Raw genomic sequence first — 24,118 nt, forward strand, 5'->3', positions numbered from 1 at the left:
GAACCCTAAATGTGATTAACAGAACACAACCACTATGTTCAGTGTTTGTTATGTTCAATAATACGTTATTCTCAAATCAGTAAATCATGGTCACTTATAAAGGTGGACTGATTCACACAATAGCAATAGCATTTAGGACTTATATACCGCTTCACAGTGCTTTACAGTCCTCTCTAAGCAGTTTACGGAATCAGCCTATTGCCCCCAACAATTTGGTGTCCTCATTTTACCCACTTCGCAAAGATGAACGCGCTGAGTCAACCTTGAGCCTGGTGAGATTTGCACAGCTAAATTGCAATCAGGCCAGCAGTCAGCAGACGTAGCTGCAATACTGCACTCTAACCATTGTGCCACTGCAGCTTCTATATGCTAGGATGAGGGCTGGGGGTTCAACTATACTGCTGAAAACAGAATATTCAGCTTATTTTAATCTGATTAGTTTGTACAACCACAGGTGTCCTGTAAAGTTAGAAGTAAATAGGAAAAAAGGAACAGAGGTGATAAGAAGGGTGTCTGGACTTTTGTAACATAGGTTCCTATAATGCTGGCTCCCAGTTATCTATGGAGATTCTCAATCATCCAGGTTCATGGTTGCCCCAAAGATGCTTCCCCCTCCCCGCCCCAAAGGCAACTGGACTTTCTTGATATTTTCTTTAAAATGTTTCCCTTCTCATGCAAGAAATTTCTTCAGTCCTGAGCTGTTCTGAAGAAGGAAGAAGTTTCTTGGATGAGAAATGAAACGTTCCAAAGCCAGTTACCATTTGGAAAAGCAGATTTTGGTCCTTGTTCTGTATTGAAGCTTGCTTCCTAACTTTTAAGAGGCGAGCCGTACCCTTACTGCTACAAGACAAGCATTCTGCATGTGTCCAAATGCTCCCTGGCAGGAGAATGCTACATTTGCCATCCTTCTGTCCCTCTCAGGTATGCATGCAGTACCTAAAGGACACAAATATGCTCTTTATTGGGGGCCTGGTTGTGGCTATTGCTGTAGAGCATGGAACCTGCACAAGCGGATTGCACTCAGGGTGTTGCTAATGTTGGAGTGAAGCCTGCACTGTAAGTAGTAACTCTTCCCCTCCCTTTCCCCCAAATTAGGCCAGGCGTGGATTATATGTATAGGGGAGATTAAGGCTATTATGCAAACTGAAACCTGTATGACTCCCCTCCTGAATATGTGGTTGTACAAGAGGAAGGGAAAATCCATAGGTTTTCAGTCTGATCCCAAGGAGTCATCCTCATTCAATAGATCATTGAGCTAACAGAGGCTCCAGATCTGGCAGCAAAAGCCCAGGTCACCATCAGATGGCAGCATGGAAGGCCTAAATACAGATGTGGTGCTTCTAATTTATGAGAAACTTCTCCCCTCACTGTGTCTCTTTTCAGCCTGATGTTGGGATTTATGGGGGTTACGGCTTCCCTGTCCATGTGGATCAGCAACACAGCAACCACGCCTATGATGGTTCCCATCATTCAGGCTGTCCCTAGAACAGATGAACAATTCAGAGCATGAGTTGGCTGTCATGGAATCAACTGCCGGACACTCAACAATGCTATTGAACTGGAAGGGAAGGTGGCCACAGGAGTCTCCTCTGTGCAAGGTGAGTGGATTCCCTCCCCAGCCAGATAGAAAGAAGCGACGTTTCTGAAATTCATTGGGATTTACATCCTTGGCAGCTTCCCGGCTACTGATTTAAGCTGCAAAAACGCTACATGAACTAAATAGGGGAAAGTGCAATGACACAGTTATGACACGGATGAGAGTAATGAGAACCTCACGTTCTCTTAAAGATAAACAGAATTATCAGTTTGCCAACATAAGTAGAGCCCAGAAGCTACTAATTTGGACAACAAAGTATTTGGTGGTGTGTACTTTTTTGTACTTCCTGCTCTTTGGAGCCCCTTGTTATCTTTAGTTGATTACATGTAGGTGCATTATATATGGAAATAAGTAGGAAATACACTAAGAAAGAAAAATAAGTAAACTGAAATGAGAGAAAAAAGAACAAGAACAAAGAAATCATATATGATAGGAAATAATTTTAAATATAGCAATACATCCTGGTCACATATAATAATGTCAAAGTTTTTATTGAAACATTCACAAATGGAAAGCAAATGCAAATAATTAAATCAAAGGATGCACATTTTCCCCATATTTTTTCCATGTCCTACTCTGGTTTGAAACTATAATTCTTCGTATTATGATACAATTACTTCAAAACATACTTGAAATAACATTCATATCTTTTAAAAACATATTATTCTTCCCACAACCATATTTGAGATGTGTGGATAGAGTAGTTGTGAACAAGCTGATATCATATATAGTACGTTAGTCCACTTCATTATGTTATATTTTTAACATATTGACAACCTACTCTTTTTAAACATTCTTCAATTTTTAAACATTATCCAAGAAACATGAAAACACCTTTTGTTGAATGGATCTCATCATAAGATTATAATACTTAATAGCCTTTCAGACTCTTAGCCACTGATTATTCAATATGATACCTTCTACTCTTTTATTTCAAAGTTCTTGCAAATAATTAATAGTGCCCTAAATGTGTTCTTTAATTACCCATTAAAGAAAACCACATAGGTTTGGAATAATCGAAAACACTTTACTCATAATTAAGAACTTTTGATGTCACTAACACATTTGGACTAGGCATAATTACAGTCATTTTTATCTTAGATATAATTTGAAATATTTACATACAATAAAACTTTTTAATCTCTTATTTAAAATAAATCATACAAGTAAAACTCACTTTTTAAGAAATATCTCTGGGCACATTTGAACCAGTAAGATGTATTATGAAATGTTCAATTAATTGAGTAGCCTGAGAATTAAACTTTTGTATTATACCAACACATTTGGCAAAAAACATTTATATGATCAGTATAAATTATCAACATATAGTAACTATGTATTTAGTTGCTTTTACGTCCTTAACAAGACAGGCATAATGTTCCAATATTAAATTAAATATAAGAGAAATAAAGAAAATCTTAATCAACTTCATGGTAGTTGAGCTGATAATTCAATTTGTATCAAACGGCTGAATTGCACAATACATTTTCATCCAATTATTCTGACTAAAACTTGTTTCAATAAATTCAGCTTCACCATATCAAAAGACCCTTTTCCACTGCAATGAAATGCTATTGCCAATTCCAACTTTTGTGAAAGTGCATAATTAATAATCAGTTACTACTCAACTATTAGACCTTTCATAAACTGGATTGTAGATGGGGTAACTAAACAAAGGTAATCTCATTTGTAATCTATATGCAAGAATCAAAATGTTAGCATCAGCACTTAAGTAAGAATTAGATAATCATGTGTATAATCAGTCGATGCGTAGACCAGTAGATTCTTTACCAGCTTTCAAAATTATTTACTATTATTTAAAATTTATTAAAATTTAAATTGTTTAAATAATCAAATAATTATTAATTGTGTAATTAATTATTGTTTAATTATTCAATTAAAATAATTTAAATTGAAAAAAATTTTTTTTTTTTAAAAAAGACTCTTATAAACCACCAACAATATACAATGGGAACAAATTTCAGTACAATTCAATAAAGTATCACTCCAGTATATATTTTTTTGTTATAGATTTAATAGTAGTTATTATTTCTTGAAGAAGTAAATGTGTAGCTAAATAACAGTCTAATTAAGTGTGATCTATGGAAAAAACAACATTATTCAAGAAGCAATTAATTTCTGCCCTGGTTAATCTTTGAACTCAGTATTATAAGGTCAAGTGTAAATAATAATAAAAACTTGCTGATTTGTTAGAGTCCTTATGTCTTTGCTCTTCACATACTTAGCAGTGTAATTGCTTATGTTATTTTAAAGTTGCTGTTTCAGTCAACAAGCCAATAATTTTATCAGGGCACCCCCAATATCACTGGTGCAATTCAGTACAATGTGGCTCCAGAAAGAGAATTGAATTTCAATTTGGCTAATGTAAAAACTTTCTGTACTTTTGCGTTAGGCTGTCCTGCACTTATGCATTCAAAGTTTCTTTAACCATGACCCAAATGTTAATTTAAAAAAAATTCAAGGAGGCATGTACAATTAATAGTAGCAGAACATATAAATATGATCTTGTGGTGTGGTGTAATGATTAAATGGTGGAATTTCTGTTCCAAAGCAAGGTAGTTACGCAAGTTGTATCTGATTTTATAACCTTTTTTGCCACGGTTTTTGGGCAAATCACTGCATTTGTTGTGAAAAGCTACTAGCCTTTTCTATGTACAATAATGAAAATTTAATTGGAGTAGCATTAGAGTCTAAATGAAGATGGAAAATTTAATGAAAATGTCCATCCATAACCACCAGATTCATAGCTAAATAAGATGTTTAAAAGTATATGAAACCTCTGGATGATGTTAGTTGGGCCGTAGACATTAATGAATGCAATACAATTATTAGACCACCATCTCATTAATGAATTGAAGTGTTGTAATTCTCATGCCCTTATCACCTGTTTAGACTACTGCAACATGTTTACATACGGGTGACTTTGAAAACAACTCAGAAGTTGCAGTTGATTAAAAATGCAGTATCTAACAGCTAATGGGAGGAATGGTATTGCACCGACACTGCAAGTTTGCAAGCCAAATTTCAATTGTGGTTTTAATTTACAAAGCCTGCTCAGCAGCACCCTTGTCTTTTCAAGATTGTCTTTCTCAAGAATTAACGTGGTTATTTACCATAATCCAGCAAGGATAGCAGAATGCCCAATCCACCTGAACTGAAAGGAAACGGAGCTCAGAATGTATACATAACCCACCCCTCACACACAGGTGCTAGTTCAGTGATGGCAACCTTTTTGTCATTCATATGTGCGCCCCCACACCCCATTTTGGGTCTAGCAGACCTTCCTGCAGCCTCTTGCTCCCCCATGCATGTCGTGCACGTCTCCTGCATGCATCCCGCACCTACGCATGCATGGTACAAAATCAGCTGGCTGGGGGAGGTGCGTGCTCATGCATGGTGGAGCCGAGTTGGGGTGACGGCAGAATGGTGGGTTGCAGGCAGTACGCCCTGGTATGGGCATGCCAATGTGTGCTGGGAATACCGGGGGGTACCGTTCCAGTATGGTGCTCCGGAGGGCACACCTGCCTGCCCACCATCCTTACCTGTATTTGAGCTCTTTGGCGCTTCCATTGCATATGCACGGAGTGTACGGCACCTGTGTTCCACTCCGCTGTGCAGCTGGAGCATCATGGAGGCGTCATGGAGCATCGCAGGAGGTAAGGATGCATGTGTGCATTGTGCGCGCGTGCTGCGCAAGTTCATGTGGTGGGACACCGGGCCCCGTTGCACCGTACTGGTTGCACCGGGATCCAGAACCCACCACTGGGTGATGGCTCATTGCCCCAGAGAGGGCTTCATGTGCCACCTGTGGCATACTTGCCATAGGTTCGCCATCACAGTGCTAGCTCATTTCAGCTCATTCTAACCCAATAAATTAACTGCATTCTGCTTATGAAATAATTGCACCATCCCAGAAAGGTTTGACATTACCCACAATAGAGAAATGGATGCTGAAGATAATGGAGGCCTTGTGGAGAAGGATAAATTAACTTCTTTGATTAGACAAAAGACAGTATCTATATTTATGGCTGACAGAAAATCCCTTATAGACTTTTTACATGAAACATAAAAAAGTGCATTTAGACTTTTACTTTTGATGATCAGAACAAAAAGCCTGGATAATAGGGGGAAAATTGAGCCTTTTTTATACTGTAATCATGGACTAAGAGATAATTTGTAATTATACTTAGATTTGCTACAATAGATAGCCGAATCTTCTTGTTACTCTTCTTTCTGTACTTTTGCTTTTTTTCTTCCTTTTTCCTTCCATCTTTTGCTTTTTTAATCTGTATTACTTTGTGTTCTTATGTTATGTGTAACACTTTTAATAAAAATTATTTTAAAAATTTCATCAATCCCAGAACACAAGGTTAAACAGGACTGTCCTGAAAAAAGAAAAGTGGTTAATTACGGTTACTTTGGGGTCTGCTGCTAAAAAAACCCTCCATTAAACAACTTGTTCTGCAAATTACATCGAGACAGATAGGAAAAAGCATGATTTTATTAGCGCTTCATGCCAAAGATCCTTCTTACTGAGATAAATGCAGGATATATAGACCCATATTGTGGATTTGAAAAATCTAATCACAGCAAATGCTGTGAGTGAGTCTAATCTTGAATATCTTATTTCATTTCAACATTGTTTCAACATCTATGACCTGCTGTTTCCCAGGATTTTGAATACATTTTTCATGTGATTAATAACTAAGATTTAAACCATGCTCCTGTCTGAGTCTTTACCTCACGTTCAAGTTACTGTTTCGATTCACCACTGAAATCATGACTTACATAAATAAATTCAGTTATTCTAAAAGACTTCTAACTCATCAACTATTTAACTCATCAAGCTATCTCCAAAGCACCTGAGGGCAAGACAAGGAGCAAATAGGTGGAAACTAATCAAGGAGAGAAGCAACTTAGAATTAAGAAGAAATTTCCTGACAGTTAGAAAAATTAATCAGTGGAACAACTTGTCTCCAGAAATTGTGGAAGTTTTTAAGAAGAGATTGGATAACCATTTATCTGGCGTGGTGTAGGGTTTCCTGCCTAAGCAGGGAGTTGGACTAGAAGACCTCCAAGGTCCCTTCCAGCTCTGTGATTCTATTCTATTCTATTCTATTTCTATTCTATTCTAGTCTAGTCTAGTCTAGTTGATTATTCTATTCTATTCTATTCTAACTCTGAGCATAATGGCTTTTTAAACATCTTCATGTCGGCCCTTTGATAAGTCGAAGAAATACTGGAACTCTGCTTTATTAATATAGGCTGTAGTAACAGAATTTGAAAGCCCAGCAGTGTTTCTCCTTCCTACCCTCTACCCTCTACCCTCTACATGGCTGCCTCCTGGGGTATTCTGGGACTTGAAGTCCCCATAGCCTAAAGTTGCCAAAGTTGCGACACATTACTCTCATATCAAAGAGAGTCAAGGCAGGGCAATCTTTCTTTTCATACTTTCCTGTTGTCCCAGGCTGTTCCCATGTTTTACTAATAGTTGCTGCAAGCTCATCTCTACACTCCTCTACCCCTCAATTCTGTGAAGTTTTTTCTTTTCTCTCTAAAAATTGAAGGTGGTGGTTGGATCAATTTCTCTATCTTTTTGCCTTTGGACCCATAATTTATCACTATAGAGCAATAACATAAATGGAGATAAACAAAGGTGTTTTCTGCTTACTAACGCAATAATAAAGCAGTCAAAGATAAGGAGACTGCCACCTAGACACTGGAGAGGTTCCAAGCCATCATCCACCATCTCAGCCAGAGAGGACAAATTGTTCTCCAATATTCCAGACCCCACAACCTTCTTTCCTTAGAGCAGTGTTTCTCAACCTTGGTGACTTTAAGGCCTGTGAACTTCAACTCCCAGAATCCCCCAGCCAGCATAGCTGGCTGGGGGATTCTGGGAGTTCAAGTCCACAGGACTAAAGTCACCAAGGTTGAGAAACACTGCCTTAGAGTGATACACCATGTTAAGCCTTGGTTCTGTTAACTGTGCTTGCCTAAATAGGGCCCAATTTAATTCACACATTGTGTCACAAGATTGGGGAATATAGTAAAGAAATTCAACAAATGAATAAACCAAGTTGGTAAACCACAGTAGCTGAGTTCATACACCTGTAACAGGCCACAGTGTGGCTTATTGCAATGTGTAAATTGAGCCCCTGTGGATTAACATATTAAGGATGTTGGCATTTTTGTGACAAAACAATGAATCCAATTAAAATCTGAAATATTATATTTTAAATCTTTCTGTTCAGTCCACCAGTTTCCAGCTTGGAAAGGAAAAAAAAATTGCCTGGGAACAGTTCTCACTGATGAAATCTAAAGCAAATGTTTGCTGGCAGAAGATATAATCATGTTTGTTAATGTAGATGGCTAAATACCCACCCACCTGTAAACTCTATAGACTACTAGAAGCTATCAGTCATGCATAATGAAATCTCCATGTTCAGAGAGAATACATTTCCAGATAGCAGATGTTTAGGACAGATAACGAAGAAGCTATCTCTCTGGCTTTTGAACTTTAAGAGCAGGTATTGGGAGCCTAACTGAAAACTGTTCTTCTGCTGTTTATTTTGTGCCCTACTGTTTCTTCTCATCTCAAGGGTGATTTTTAGTAGGCCAAGCAGTTCTTGTTTTTCTCCATCTGTAGGCAATGGATATCTTCCTGATGATTCTCAAGAGCAAGACAGGATAGCAAAGAAGCGCACTAACAAGGGAATGACTCTATGTGTGTGTTACGCAGCAAGCATTGGTGGGACAGCCACCCTTACAGGGACAGGCCCTAACTTGGTCCTGAAAGGTCAGATGAATCAGTAAGTGCCCTAGTGACTTATGATTTTTGAAACCAGAGTGGGGAAGTGGTTTCCCTTATCTTGAGGACTCATTCGTTCCTCCTGGGATCCCAACTGAGGTTATGTTCCTTGTAATTGTCAACCATCACCGAGAAATGCATTTTCCCAAGGTCATATGAAAGCACCCATCCAAATCTTGCCCATTGGGTTCCCTTTGTGAAAGAGGACACGATCCTTTGGTGGGATTCAAAATAATTCAACAACTGGTTCTCTGCCCTAATGACCAGCTGGGTAGGCGTGGCTCGGTGGTCATGAGACTGGGTGGGCGCGGCCAACTCAACATCTTTCACGTCGATGGGTGCTTCGCCTTAGTTGTTACAATGTAATAAGGGTTAACTGGAGAGGCAGATTCTGTAAGCAGGGCAACAACACCAGAATGTTTCTTTCCTGCCTTCCTTACAGGATTAGCCCTGTAAAGTGAAAAAACAAAACAAAATGAGATTTCTTCCAACAACCGGGTTCTCCGAAGTGCTTAGAAAGTTAAACAACTGGTTCTCCTGAATAGGTGCGAACCAGCTGAATCCCACCACTGGCTAGCACCCCATTATGGTGGGCTTCCCAGAGTTGACCCATCCCAATCTACCTTCAGTGTGCCAAAAGCCACTAGATCAGGGCACAATCACATCTTTTTTTTTTTCCTTCTGCGAACAGATTGTTTCCCAGAAATGATGACATCGTGAATTTCGCTTCCTGGTTTGGATTTGCTTTTCCCAATATGTTATTGATGCTGGCGCTGGCCTGGTTTTGGCTTCAGTTTTCCTTTATAGGATTTAAGTAAGTTTTTGGGCAAATGAATGAATATTGTGTTGCCAAAGGCATCTGGATTGCATCTGGAAACCAATAGGGAGCTAGTGTAAAGCCTGCAGCACCACTAGAACTCTTGGGCCATTGCATTCTGGCCAGCTGAAGGTTCTGAGTGATCTTCAAAGGTAGCCCATGTAAAGTACACAGATTAGTGTCAGAGAATGCTGACAACTGTTCATCTCTCCTTTACCCATTTAGGAAAAAAAAAAAGCCTAGCCAGCCAGCTTGACCATTGACTTGTGCTTTCAGCTTTAGGAAAACCTGGGGTTGTGGAAGCCAAAAGACTGAGAAAGAGAAGGCTGCTCTTAACGTGCTGAAGGAGGAATACCGAAAATTGGGGCCCATCTCCTTCGCTGAAATCAGTGTCCTCATGAATTTCACACTGCTCATTCTCCTCTGGTTCACCCGAGATCCAGGCTTCGTCCCAGGCTGGGCAACTTTTCTCTTCAATAAAGACAAAGAGTGAGTGGGTATTATAACTGCCTTGCAAAGACAGAGACTACCTTGAGAGAGCTTTGAGTACCTTCCCAGATGGCACAGAGCTTATGATTGATAGTGAATCGGCAGAGCATCGCTGCACTTGCATATGTTGAAGACATACATGTAAATTAGCACCATCCACTCCAGAGGGAGGGAAAGCAGAGAATTTGTAAGGAGGTTTGCTGCAACTCAGGCTTTATAATACAATGACTAGCATGGAGCACTCTGTCATCCTGTACTGAGTTCAAATCTCTGCTTAGCTATGAGTAAACAGTTTGGGCAAACCCTGCCTCTCTCTGCAGGATGTTTATAAGATAATCCAGTGGACATCATCCTAACCTATTTGGAGAGAGGTCAGGAGATAGCATCAGATTCATGACAAATATTGACCCGAGTCAGTCATACAATTGATCTGGAAGTTGTTTATATTTCAAAGTTGAAACACAGACATTAGGTTAATTGAGGCAAAGTTGAGGGAAATCTTATTGATTTGCTAAATCGCCACCAAACAGAGCATTATATACACGTACTCCAGGAGAGATTGAGGCTGAGGGATGGCGATCTTGATTCCCATCATACAGAGGGCTCACTTGTGCGCACTTCAAGATGTTTAGTAGCTGGGCTCAGGAAGGATGAACCTTTCCCACTGGTTGATAGGTTGCTTCAGGGGCTGAAAAAAATTAAGATGGGCCTCAGTTCTCAGGTCTCCTTTATCTTTTTTCTAAAATTCATTCCAGGTATGTAACTGACGCCACGGTGGCCATGTTTGTGGCCTTACTGCTCTTCATTCTTCCTTCCATGAGGCCCAGATGTGGTTTCTGCAGCCAGAAAAGTTGTGATTTGGAAGAGGCTGAGGAAGGTAAAGACAATGAACATCACTACTTTTCTCCTTCATTCCTGGAAACTTTCAGGAAGCTTTTTTCCCCATCTTTGAACTACGGAAGAGCAGTTTCTTCACAAGAAGCAGGGTAGGAAGGAGATGCTCTTCAGGGATGGAATCAGAAGGCTTTTGAGGCCTAGGCCGCTGTGTGATGCTCCATGTTGCCGCATTGAATGGAATGATCCTGTTCACATGGAGACATGAGTCATGCGGGGACTCAACAAGTTTGAGGATACTTCAAAAATGTCTCAGAAGTGCTTCAGAACCTATAAGATAGGCCGAAGGGGGAAAAAACCGTTGTTTTAATGCCTGGAAGGGAGGTGTTGTTCTTGCTTGTGTGAAAGTATTCCAAAGTATTTTTGAAATGTGCATATTCCCTACTGTCACAAGTATATTATGACTAGAATAAAACCCAATCAGAATGAGTGGACGTGGGTAAAGCAGGAGTAGTTTTAGATCAAAAGGCTGAGAGAGAAATATAAAATAGCTACTCCTTGTTGACTAGACATCTATACATGTTGCTGTTTGGGGAATGTTCTGATTGTATCCGAAACATAAACAATTGATACCATTCTCCAGACTAGTTCAACAGGGGAGTGTAGACAAAACATGCATTCCTCACAATGGCATTAAGCCTTTCATCTACTTCTTGGAAAGAAAGAGTTGGTATTGGAAATAAAGTATTTCCTCCTCTGACCCCAGGCCCCTTCCGAGACATCTAGCTTATTCTGCTCTTTCTACAGATATGAAGGAACCATTTTTTCCCACCCCCGTTGCTGGATTGGAAAACTGTTCAGAAGAAGATGCCTTGGAATATTGTGCTGCTACTTGGAGGTGGCTTTGCTTTGGCCAGTGGGAGTGATGTAAGTCCTTGGCACTTGTTTCCTACATGTAATGCTTAAACTTCGTTGCAAGAGGAATTCTGTTTGGTAGCATTCATCCTACAATAGGAAACCCAGTCCATTCACAATGGTTGCACCTTACCCACATGGATCAGTGTAATAAGGCAGAATCGCTGGCTGCATTATTACATGCTGCTTGCATGTAATTGTTTTTTTGTGGTTTAACATACTTTGCAAACCTGATCCAATCTATGGTGGAAATCTCATGGCTGTAGTTATCAGGTTGAGTGTTGTGGTTGTTTTTGTGAACCCAGCCTCTGAGCTCTTTTCCTATCCTACTGTGCTTTGTTCATATAACACCGTGATTAAATTGACATCCTTCTCTGTATGTGCATGGAGTCCTATATTTCTACACGGTTTCTATATTTCTACATAAATTAAGCAAACAGGTAGGGGTTGTAAATTGAGTTAAACCACACAAAAAAGTTAACACTAATTATTCATAGTATATTGTGTGAGCGCAGCTGCCAAATTTTAATTGAATTGGTTACAGCAGGGATGTCAAACTCGTGGTGTATTGTTGTCGTCATGGGTTCCACCACAAAAACCGCGATGCCCTTATCCGCGCCGACATAAGTGCGGAGGCAAATCCGCGGCGTCCGAAGCGCTAAGAAAAAAACGACCCTACCGCCGCGACAACAGCGCGGTGACAGAAGGGCATTCTACATGCTTCGTTCTTTGCCTCCAAGGTAGCCCTCCTCCTCCAGCTGACAGCGGCAGCGGGCACGGGGCAAAGCGGGCTGCCCAGCAGCAGTAGCCCACGGGAAGGGTCCAGCTCAGCCGTGGAGGGCAGCAGGAAGCCCGCGGGGGGGCCGAGCGGGGCCGCCGACGCTGGCGGCGGCTGAGGCTCTCCTGGGACCGGCGACGCGATTTAATCTCTGCTATTTTGCGTAGCGCGGTTTTGTCGTGCCACGGTCGTCATGTGATGTATTGTGATCTTTTCCCCCCTTTGGTAAACCAGGCATGGGCATCAGGTATGAAATCCTCTTACCTTCACTACTGGTTCAGAATCAGGAGCACACCTGCGCTCACTTCGCTCGTGCACGGTGCTTCTGCGCATAAGCAGAACCTGCTGTGCATGTGCAGAGCGCCCATGATGACGTCTGGGCAGGCTGGCTGGAGCCTCCCACCACCACTACCGGTTCGCCCAAACGGGGGTGAATCAACAGAATACCACCTCTGGTGGGCATGGCCAGGGCGTGATGCATCTGGGCCCCTGGGTTAAAGTATGTTTAATTAGAAATTTGGCAGCTGCACTCACATAACATACTAAGCATGATTAGTTTTGTGGAGATAGAGCTTATGCAATGGATGGACCCAGCCACTATGGTTTATAAAGCATGCTTTATTTCTTAGCGTGATGTATAAACTCAGCCGTTGTAACTTGTTCAAACTATGGTTAAACTAAAACACTGGTTCTGTCCATACACAACTCTGGTTATTTTTCAGCTGACCTCTAAATCAGAAATCACCAACTTATTCTGTTTGCATAAAACTTGCTCAGGATCCAAATTAAGCCCTATTGATAGCAACTGCTGTGAGGAGCAGATTTTTCCTTAACAACAACAACAACAAAAACATCTTCCCATGGACTGTACAGTGCAGAGGGTTAGATTATGAGCCACGGTGGCGCAGTGGTTAGAGTGCAGTACTGCAGGCTACTTCTGCTGACTGCCGGCTGCGTGCAATTTGGCAGTTCAAATCTCACCAGGCTGAAAGTTGACTCAGGCTTTCATCCTTCCAAGCTGGGTAAAATGAGGACCTGGATTGTTGATGGCAGTAAACAGCTTAGAGAGGCACTGGGAAGCGGTATATAAGTCTAAGTGCTACTGCTCTGCTATTTTCCTCTGGTCTAATGTAGAGTTTTCAGTGAAGAGGTACCAATATGTCTCAATGATTGCTTGATGTCTATGGAGATCAGTGGTGGGATTCAGCCAGTTCGCACCTTTTTGGGATGTGAGTGACGTTGAGTTGGCCACACCCACACCCATCTAGTCACATGACCACCGAGCCCCAACTATCTAGCTGGTCATTAGGGCAGAGAACAGGTTGTTAAATTATTTGAATCCCACCACTGATGGAGATACATATGGCTTCCACTCTTTAAGCATTCTGGGAGTTTGTTAAGGACCTGGTTCTGTTCCCAGCCCTGAGATTGGAATGTCTGCAGAGCCCCTGTTGAATTTTGGGGGATGCTACTTGTGTAGTCCTTAAAATATCATAAATCAACCATGTGGCCTCAAAATCCAAGACATAAACAAACAAACCAACAAAGTATAATTTCTGTTCCTACTCATGAAGCCCCCAATTCATGTTTGTAGGTAATATTAGGGCATCCTGGGCTTTAAATACAGTTTAGAAAAGCGAAAGACCAACATCTTATGACATAGGTTTTTGAAGCTCTTGGGTAAAGTTGTCCTACGTTTTCTGGAGAAGCCTTGATTACAAAACAAGTGACGTTGTCGTGTGTAGCTTGGGCCAGCACACTGCACCGATCCATTAGCACATTCTGCTTTGCTTTTCCAGAAAACGTGGCTGCTGTTGCAAGTGTGGCTGCTAACAGCAAACCACTCAGGACTCTGCATAAGAGCTTCTGTGGGTTCAAGAGAGCTGCCCACCCTGCTGCCTGGCACCTAACCACAGTGCTTCTGCCTGAATGGCAGGCAGCTGCCGTTTGCATTCAGATGGCATCAGGACTAGGAGAACTTGACCTAAATTTAGCTTTTGGGAAGCAGCATCTAATAGCTAGGCTGCAAGCTTGTTGGTTATTCAGCATGGCTCATCTGGCAACATTTTAAATTGTAGGTTTAATTCAAAAATACCAGCCATTCAAATTGAGCAGTCAGTGACTGTAAGGAACAGGCTGCCCTTGTTCTCCCCCCAAAGAGCTTTGGCAGGAGAGAGAAACACAGGAGCCAGACAAAGAGGTTCCTGTGCCTCCCAGCCAGGCACATCCCTTCTTTTGGTGTTGATGCCTCGCAGAGCATATGGTCACCCAAAAGATCTTGCTGCTCATATTCTGATGTATTTTGGGTTATAGTTATGCTCTGGCTGACTAGAAGCAGACCAGTGGTGGGTTCCCATTTTTTTTTTACTACCAGTTTGCTTGTGCGTGCGTGCGTGCGTGCGTAACACATCTAGGCATGCACAGAAACTTCTGCATATGTGCAGAAGTGTTCAGGAAGGTGGGCAGAGCTTCCTGCCGTCGCCACTACTGGTTCGGCCAATCCGGCCGATCCGGCAGGAACCCACCTCTGAAGCAGACACTCTGAGCTTTTTCCTCTATAGCTGGCAAATACGTATTGTAGGTTACTGTCATAGCTTTAAGGCAGTGGTGGGATTCAAAAAATTTTATGACCAGTTCTGTAGGCATGGCTTGCTGTGCGTGGCATGGGAAGGATACTGCAAAATCCCCATTCCCTCCCACCCCACTAACCTGCTTTCCAGCAGGGCAGCAAAAGAAGACCCAGCCAATCAGCTGGGACTCGGGTCGCAGTGAGTAGATTGGAGACGGGGCCACCCATAGGTGGTATTTGCCGAACTACTCAAAATTCCTGCTATCGGTTCGCCAGAACCAGTCAGAACTGGCTGAATATCACCTCTGCTTTAAGGAGAATAGGAAAATTCTCCCGCGCACACCTCATGGATGTGGAAAGAGTTGCGTGAGGATTTTATGTGGCTCCCATGGAACTGGACATCGCTTCCTTTGTATATGTGAAGAATATATAGTACATTTTGCATCTCATGGAATAAAAATTGAGATTCCTGCTTTCCCTCTTAGGCAAAAAAAAATGTTTGGTGAGACATAAGGAAGGGTTCGTGAGATTCCTTACTGAGCTATGTTTGCCTAATAGAGCACTTGCAGTAGCCATCAAGTAAGCAGCTGGGATGGGGAAAAATAGTGCATGGAATAATAATGCATACAATAGAATATCTGTAGATCTGAGTTGAACCATTACCCAGCTAGATAACATCATGCACTGTTGATGTTTTCTAGTCGGATAACGAAACATCTGCAAGCAAACAACCAAGCTCGGAGAGCACCAAGGTCTCCGTAATGTTATGTAGCAATAGCACTTAGACTTACGTACCGCTTCATAGTGTTTTTAAGGCCCTCTCTAAGCGATTTACAAAGCCAGCATGTTGCCCCCAACAATCTGGCTCCTCATTTCGGAAGGATGGAAGGCTGAGTCAATAGCCTTAAGTTTGTGGCTTAGAAATGAACCCATTATTTTTCGAAAAAGCAGCTTTGTTATGGAGGGACGGCTAAATTCTGCCCAGTTTTGATGGTTTAGAACTGAATTAAGTGCGTTAATTCAGTAATCAGGGGTGGTGTATGTGTGAACGCAGCCATAGATTTGGAAGGGATCTTAGACATCATATACATCCAATCTCCCAATCAGCCAAAGGTGTCAGTACATCTTCCTTGACTAAATTGCTGTTTAAGCTCCACCAGAGAGTGGGTTTGGTGGAGTGTTTCAGGCTAAGAACTGGGAGACTGAGAGTTCTAGGCCTGCCTTAGACACAAGGCCTCCCTGGTGACATTGGGGCCAGTCACTTTCTCTCAGCCCTAGGAAGCAGACAATGGGAAACCACTTTGGAAAAACTTTGCCAGGAAAACTGAAGGGTCTTGTCCAGGAAGTCTTCAAGATCAGACACAATTAATGAAAGAGGGCAAAAAACCCCTTTCCAGCAATGAGATTGCCCATTACTTCCCAGAGTAGACTGTTGTTAGGTGATTTCTTTTGAGGATTACTAAAAATTGTGCTTTTCTGCAATTCCTACTACCTGGTTCTAGTTCTTCCCTCTGAGGCAGTAGAAAACAGATATTCTTCCTCTTCTCCTCCAATGTGATTGATGTGAAAATCATCTGTTTTCTAGGCTGAACATACACAGAAATGATTTCCACTCTTCTGATCTGAATATTGTATTATGGGCCTTCTGATAGCCAGTAGTTGTTTGGCCCTAGACCAACTATACAGAGATATACTCTTTATGAATTTGGAAGTTCTATTTAAACCTGAGGGTGAACAGTTGTTGATAAAAAAAAATCTCCACCATTAAATAGAAGTTGACTTTTAGCTAGCTACCACGTAAGGATTTATGTTTCATCTTTGCAGGGCACAATCTTTCTTCATAGTCAAGAGAGGAATATGCCTGGATTTGCACTAGTTTACATTAAAATGGATTGGGTAGATTGTAGTTCAGCATATTGTAGCAACTCAGCCACTGTGATAATATGTTGGGTAAGTTACTCCATCACATTAAGCCAAACTTGACTTATTTATTTGGGAAAATCATATTCCTAAATACAGCTATTCCATTTTAAAAACCGAGATCTTGGGAATTATATGAATTTAGTTTTTGTAATGTTTTTATTTTAGGGGATTTTCTTTCTAACTCAGTTTTCCTCCTTTTATTTACCAGGCTTCGGGGCTGTCCAGATGGCTGGGGAATCAGATGACACCACTACATACTATTCCTCCCTGGGCTATTGCAGTTATTCTCTCTATCGTCATCGCCATTTTCACCGAATGTACCAGTAATGTGGCCACAGCCACCCTCTTCCTGCCTGTCTTTGCATCATTGGTAAAGCTCTTTTCATGGCCTACATTTATTTTGAAGATTTTGTTTTGTAAAACATAATACAACCATTCCAGCAAGATGCATGAATGATCCACAGGCTTCCAGATTAGGTGCTTGGCGATCATCCAGTGTTTTTTTTTGGGGGGGGGGGATCAGATTCAGTTTGGGGCTCCAAGAGGTGACTTTTCTTTGATTAATTGAACGTAGCAGGACCAAATGGGTGATGTGTTGCTTTGATAACTTCATCAATGTGCATAGTTACAAAGAAGACGATCCATTACTAAAGTAACATACACACAATATTTCAACACAAGGAATAGGAAAGGAAGAAAGTAAAATCAAGGGTAAACAGCTGCAGAAGGTACATTTATTTCAGTTATGTATTTATAGCTATGCTCACACAATAATACATATATAATCAGATCTGTTAACTAAATAAGCTAACAGTTGCATTCCTACAGCAAGGTAGCCTTGGTTAATTTTTTTGTGATGTTCTATCTTGTGTGAAATTTAGTTTATGGCTCAGCGTTTATGCAAATTCAGACAATGGGTTAATTCAGAAACCAGGTGACACATGTTATGTGAACAAAACAATGGAGCAGGATGTTAGAATAAGGGACTGGCCAGCATGACCATGAGAACAATAACATTGTAGAGAAATTTGGAAGAACAAGGGAGTAAAGCAGATTTAAATGGAAGGGAAAATAAAACAGGATAGAAATATTGAGGGAGCTTTTGAATTGACTGACTAAATATTTATGCTTCCTTTGTTTGTATATGGAGACAATCTTTCTCAGAGCAGTTGCCCTCAATCATGCTTCATTTTTTCAGTAAAATCTGATCACATAGCACTTAGACTTATATACTGCTTCACAGTGCTTTATAGCCCTCTCTAAGCAGTTTACAGAGTCAGCATATTGCTCCCAACAATCTGGGTCCTCATTTTACCGACCTCGGAAGGATGGAAGGATGGGTCAATCTTGAGCCAGTGGAACTTGAACTGCCAAACTGCTGTCAATCAGCAGTCCGCAGAAGTAGTCTGCAGTACTTCACTCTAACCACTATGTCACCACGGCTCAAATTGCAAGATAGAATTCTTTATTGGCCAAGTGTGATTGGCCACACAAGGAAATTGTCTCCAGTGCATAACTGCAGCAACTACATATTGTATGAGATTATGATGTGAGGGGAGGTATATTTTTGATGTAGAAATTGCTGTTTTCAGGATTTCTTCCTAATTTGGAGAGAGGTCCATTGTTTTGAATTGTGGGAAGAGCTACCCTTGGAATTACAGCTTGTTGGAGAGTTGTTTAATACCATATCAATTCTGTCCAGCAGCTTTTTATGTCAAGGCAATGCTCTTATGGGACAACTGTGCTTCTGAAATTATTTTGTTCTTTTTCTGGTGTGGCAGTCAAGAGACTAATATACATTAATTTGGTCCTTTAAGACAGTGGTCCCCAACCTTTTTATCGCCGCGGACCAGTTAGACGAGCCTCCCTCGGCCTTCCGGACCGGCGGGTGGGAAGGCGGCCATCCTGGGCGCGCGTTCCGCAGGGCGGGGGGGGGCTTCCTTCACGCCAAGGCCGACAGCCTGTGAGGCCGCCCCGCCTCCTCCTCCTCGGCCGCCGGGGGAAGGGAGGGGGAACCGACCCCGCGATCAGCTCGCTCGGGCAGCCCTTTTTCCTCGCTGCAGTTCGGCGGGGGAAAAAGATGGCACCGTGTCCTACTTCGGGCGGGCGGGCGGCTGGCGCGGCGGAGGCCGGCTGCTTCTGAGGGGGTGGGCCTCCGTGCCGCGCTCCATGAAGGGAAGAGGGGGAGAAGGCGGGCTGCGGCCGAAGGGCCCCCGAGAGCCCCGCCGGCCTGACGCAAAAAGTGCTTCGGTGGGGGGGAGGGGCGGGAGGCAGGTGACACTCCAGGAGGGGGGGAAGAGCTGCGCCGCGAGTCTTACGTAAAGTCCCCCCTCCCCGCCTCGGCGGAGGAAAACATCTCCCACCTGGGTGGGGCTGCGCACGAAGCGCCTCTCGGAACGGCGAAGCTCCCCAAGTTCCCCCGAAACGGCCGCGCTGCGCCCCTCCCCCCGCAACCTTAGTTTCTCCTTGGGAGGAAAATGCTGCCCCCCCTCCTGCCCCCCTCCTGCCCCCCCTCGTCATTCCATGGGGCAGGCGGGCCGGGCGAGTCCGCGGACAAAGTTTCGCCTCCCAGGCAGCCTCCGCCAGCAGCATCCCAAGTTCGGGCCGAGGCCGCCGCCGCCCCCTCCCTCCCGGGGCGAGCAGAGCAAGAGGGCGGGGGGGGAGATCGGGCCTCCCCTCGCCCCCCCAGCCCCGCACATCTGGGGGGGCAGAGAAAGGGCGCGTTCATGAGGACTACAAAGTTGCAAATATGGCCCCCGGCCGCTGCAACGATCATGGTCCCCGGCCGCTGCGCGGCCCGGTGCCAGGTACTCCACGGCCCGGCACCGGTCCGCGGACCGGGGGTTGGGGACCACTGCTTTAAGACACAACTGATGATGACATCAACCTTGACTTTTGTTTATCACTTCTGAAAGGAGTACAAAATCCTTGGCCAGCTTCACCAACTGTTTCCCTTATGGTGTGTTTCTGCCCTGGAAGTAGTTTGAGAAAGGATAGAGGGAGCCTCTAAAACAGGAGTGTCAAACTCAATTTAATTGAAGGCCGCATCAGGGTTATGTTGGACCTTGGAGGGCCAGGGTGGGCGTGACCAGCTCAACGTCACTCGTGTCAGGGGTACATGTAGTGATCCAAGCACTCTGGCAGTGAAAACGAGCTCTGTTTTCAGCTGCAACAGCCTCCTGCAGCCCTTTGCCAGTCAAAATGGAGCTCCCAAGCTCTGTTTTCAGCTGCAATGGCTTCCTGCAACCCTTTGCCAGCCAAAATAGCCCAAAATGCACCATGGGCTGGTCCTTTGCTGTTTACAGGGTGGATCCAGCCCATGGGCCTTGAGTTTGACACCCATCTAAAACATTCCTTTACTGCTTCAAACCAGCATATATTTCCACATGTCAGTTCAATACTGTAAATGTTTCTCTCCCTTCTTTCCCATTCCTTCTCTGTTTTTGTCTGTCTAGTCACAGTCCATTGAAGTCAACCCTTTGTACATCATGATCCCAGCCACTCTTAGTGCTTCATTCGCCTTCATGCTTCCTGTAGCAACCCCTCCAAACGCCATTGTATTCTCATACGGCCATATCCACGTATCTGACATGGTAAGCTGGCAGTTTTGCTTTCAACTGAAGCGTCCACATCCAAGTTTTTAGAAAGAAGGCAAGGGCTGGGGTTGGGAGGCACAAGAGGTATTTCCAACATCCTGGGGGCCAGCCAAAATATAAAAGCTGAAATTATTTATTTGATTGAAAGGGATTTAAGCTATCAATTTTATACTGTAACTCTGGGTAAACTTCCTTTGAGTTAATAATGCTATAATAACTTCAAGGATATGTCCAGCTGACAGGAATATAGAAATGAAATCCATTTTTAAAGATTTTTCAATCTAATTTTCATTCTTGGGGTGTTTTTTTATGTCCCATGGAAATAGCAACCAGATCCAACTTTCATTTGATTTTCAGTATCCATCAGGGTAAAGCTAGGTGTTGTGTTGCCATTGCATTTTGGTTTAAATTGACTCAAATAAAATACATTTTTCATCCTGAACTTGCTTTCTTTTGAGAGTATGTCTTTAGGCACATCACTCAAAGTGCTTACGTGTCTGTCAGAAGAGGCTGTACACACTTGTTGTGTGCAAAGGCTCACACAAGAGGCAGTGTCTGTAAAGCCAGATAAATTTTTATTCAACTGGAATGTGGACTTAAATAAAAGTACTGTTCTGAAAAAAAAATGGATTTGTTCTCCTTTTGAAAAATAAAACTAAAGTTTCAATTTGGTGTCCAAGCGTAAATTTTGAGGCATTCCTATTACTAATTTAGAACTTGTTGAAATACCACCCTTTACTTTTTGTAAAGTAGGATATAAATAAATTACTGGTACCACAGAAAGCTCAGTGGTTGTTCAGTGATACATATCCATTCTAACCTTCCAGTTTCCATAGAACCAGAGTCGTAACTCCCACTTTGAAGGCAGAAAATAAATTAGGAAGGAGCAATAACAAAATGGACCAAAAGCTCCCATCCTATCCCATAACAGCTTGTCCAGGTATTCCTGCAATTCAGCAGCATCAGATTCCCCCCCCCCTCTTTAGAATAAAATAGGGATATATCTCTGACGATTGAAACAATCTTGCATAATAGTGAATCTCAGTTAAATCTGAGCCTAGTTTGTGAGAAGTTCAGAAGGTCCAATGCTACCATTCCCCCAGTGACGATGTTAAGTTCTAAATGGAGGGGGAGGTCGTTGGTGTTCATTTTGTTCTTTGGAATTTCCCAGAATATACAAAAGGGGGAGCAAAGGGCACTTGTACAATGTATTCCTGGAACAGGGAGAATGGTGTGATTCCCTTCCGTTATAAAAACGTCACAAACTGACATGGGCCTTATGACTCCTCCTCTTGCTTGCCTTATGAATGAGCCACAGAACCTTTGGACTGCTCATTGTTTTCTTTGTTTTTCTCTCCCCCTCCAGGTTAAAACTGGAATTGTGATGAACATCATTGGAGTTATTTGCGTAACTCTGGCCATCAACAGCTGGGGTCGTTTCATGTTCCAGTTAGACACTTTCCCCTCATGGGCAAACGGCACCTTAGGGAAGTGAAAACAAAGCCAAAAGCATTCTGCACTTGTACGGACGTCCTGTTCCTTTCTCGCCCCAATTTTTTTCTCAAACCTTAGTAAACCCACTGAGGTCGATTTTTTTTTTTTTTTTTTGTCCTGAGATGGGGCAGACCACCTGGAAAGTATTCCAGCCACACCTACATGTTTGTGCTGCTTCCAGAAGAATCTCTGAGCAAATATCTCAGTGGCATCTCTGCAGCCACTGCTTGCCCAGTTGTGCTTCCAGGCTAACCAGGAGCAGAATACGGGTTCTTTAGAGACAAAGCATGGTGACAAAAACTGCTATGCCTAAACATAGGAAGAAAGTGGCTTCAGAACAGACTAAAACTACGGTCATTAAGGTAAAACTGGGAGTATGTCAAGCACAGGCCTGATTAATTCCCCATATTGTCTGCGGTGGGCCTGCAAGTTAACCATTTTCTGCGGCTCCTGCTGCCTGGCTAAACTCACTCACTCAGGCAAATCTTGTCTGGGAAGGCCCGGCAAATGTCTCAAGACAAGAAGAATGTCTCTTCCACACTGGCATGCTGATCTGGACTATATGGGCTAACAACAGCCTGCTGTGTTCTGATATTGGTAGTTCCTAGCCAGGCAGAAATGCAATTGTCTCTTCCCAACCCTTTTGCAGGCCCGGAGCTAGGCAGGTGTTAAGTGAAAAAGCAGAAGGGGATATGGATAGGCAAGGGTGAGCTTGAAAGGGAGAAAGTAAATGCAAAACAGTCAGAGCTAAACACGGGTAGCTTACCGTAATATGTTTAATATTATTTAAGTTGCCTTAAAATCAACGCAATGCAATTTTCATTTTGTGCATCTGACAAATATACATTTTACATACTGTATGTCGGTGCCTTTGAATTCAGTGGCTGGAAGGCAGCTGATCAGTGAGCTATTGGATAAAATCTTCCATTGAGAAAAGAGGCAGAGAGGACCTTCTTTAAAATGTTACATAAATATTCATGGAAAACATCTGGAGTATCCTCATATACATCCTATTTCTTCCCATTCCCTAAGTTCTCCTTGCCTGGCCTTCTGCCTATCAGAAGTCATGATTTCAAATGTTTCTTTGCAAGAATCAGGAGGAAGGGCTTGGAACTTGGAACACAAATATATAAAGCAGATGTTTACATTAGTTTTCCGATAGTAGCTTGCCTGACTTTGGAAACTTGCAAGAATGAATGTCACAAAATAATAATTATTTTTTAATTGATGAACTTATTTGATGTTTTTCCTTGCTGTCTTCAATCAGTATGGGTGACTTTAAAATAAATTTTAATTCTTCAGTTAAAGATCCAATGCTACCTAAATTTCCAATTCTGACAGATATTTATGTGATGAAGTTGAATAGCTGTACCCTTGAGTACTGAATAGGCAGGAAACCCTGTAACCTGATTCTGAGCCAAGCTATTACATGGTTTGCTTTGTTTCAATACAGCATGTTGGATGAATCTGGCTATTGTGGCTTAGCCTGCAGTATAAATACATGGATAGTCATACGATTCTTGAAATAGCTTATCCTGGCCAACTTCACTAGTGATTGTATGGAAAGTGGGATGCGTTGCCTTCCAGGGTCATAAGGACTGGAGATTTCTGGTCATATAACTCCTGAGAAGAGACCAAAGGGTGATAGCTACCTCCTATCTTCCCCATTTCATATAGGTTCGTAACATATCTCATTATTCATTTTGTGAACTGGCACCATCAGCTTACATGGTGTTTGAGGGAATAGAAGCTGTGTACTCCTTGCAGGATCCCACCTCCTGGTCAGGGGTCTCAGTATTTTTCAGCCTTCTTGAAAGAGTGTGCGCATCAATGGGTACTGTTCAATTGTTCCTTTTTTAAAGTTCTCTTTGTAAAGATTTTATCTTTCATGAACTTGTAGCCAAGATTTTGTTGTTCTAACTTAACTATTATAAAAAAAAATAAAAGTAGTAATGGTTTCACCATCCCAAGACGGTTCTTGTTATCTGTCGTACCACACTAAGCTGTTTCAAAGAATAGCATAATATGAAGAGAACTTTTCCTATCACCTGATGAAGAAAATAAATCCAAGATTGGGAACACTTCTGAAGATGCAGCCACACAATTTCCTTCCTCCCTCTCTTCCCTTTCTTTCTCAATGTTATTGGTATCCAAAGGCTTCGTATAGGCGCTACTCTTACAAGATTTGAAGGAAACCTAGAAAGCATTTAAACCATTATCATGATTCCATACTGCATCATACAACTAGCCGATAACCCGGCATTGCCATTTATT

The 24,118-nt window shown here is 42.4% G+C and overlaps 1 protein-coding gene across 1 annotated transcript in view; it reads left to right on the plus strand.

Moving 5' to 3' along the window:
- The window catches only part of SLC13A5 (solute carrier family 13 member 5), a 37,372-nt gene extending 13,562 nt beyond the window's left edge, over positions 1 to 23,810 (plus strand). Inside the window, 15 exon segments of the mRNA XM_032216099.1 lie at positions 922 to 991; positions 994 to 1,032; positions 1,035 to 1,056; positions 1,384 to 1,480; positions 1,482 to 1,539; positions 1,542 to 1,598; positions 8,268 to 8,430; positions 9,121 to 9,243; positions 9,523 to 9,735; positions 10,491 to 10,612; positions 11,377 to 11,402; positions 11,404 to 11,496; positions 16,963 to 17,124; positions 20,210 to 20,347; positions 21,717 to 23,810. Of these exon segments, the coding sequence (XP_032071990.1) occupies positions 922 to 991; positions 994 to 1,032; positions 1,035 to 1,056; positions 1,384 to 1,480; positions 1,482 to 1,539; positions 1,542 to 1,598; positions 8,268 to 8,430; positions 9,121 to 9,243; positions 9,523 to 9,735; positions 10,491 to 10,612; positions 11,377 to 11,402; positions 11,404 to 11,496; positions 16,963 to 17,124; positions 20,210 to 20,347; positions 21,717 to 21,845 (1,512 nt within the window). The 3' untranslated portion in view covers positions 21,846 to 23,810.
- The last annotated feature ends 308 nt before the right edge of the window (positions 23,811 to 24,118 follow it).

Source organism: Thamnophis elegans, chromosome 4 (assembly GCF_009769535.1).
Source record: "Thamnophis elegans isolate rThaEle1 chromosome 4, rThaEle1.pri, whole genome shotgun sequence".
NCBI classification, from domain to species: Eukaryota; Metazoa; Chordata; class Lepidosauria; order Squamata; family Colubridae; genus Thamnophis; species Thamnophis elegans.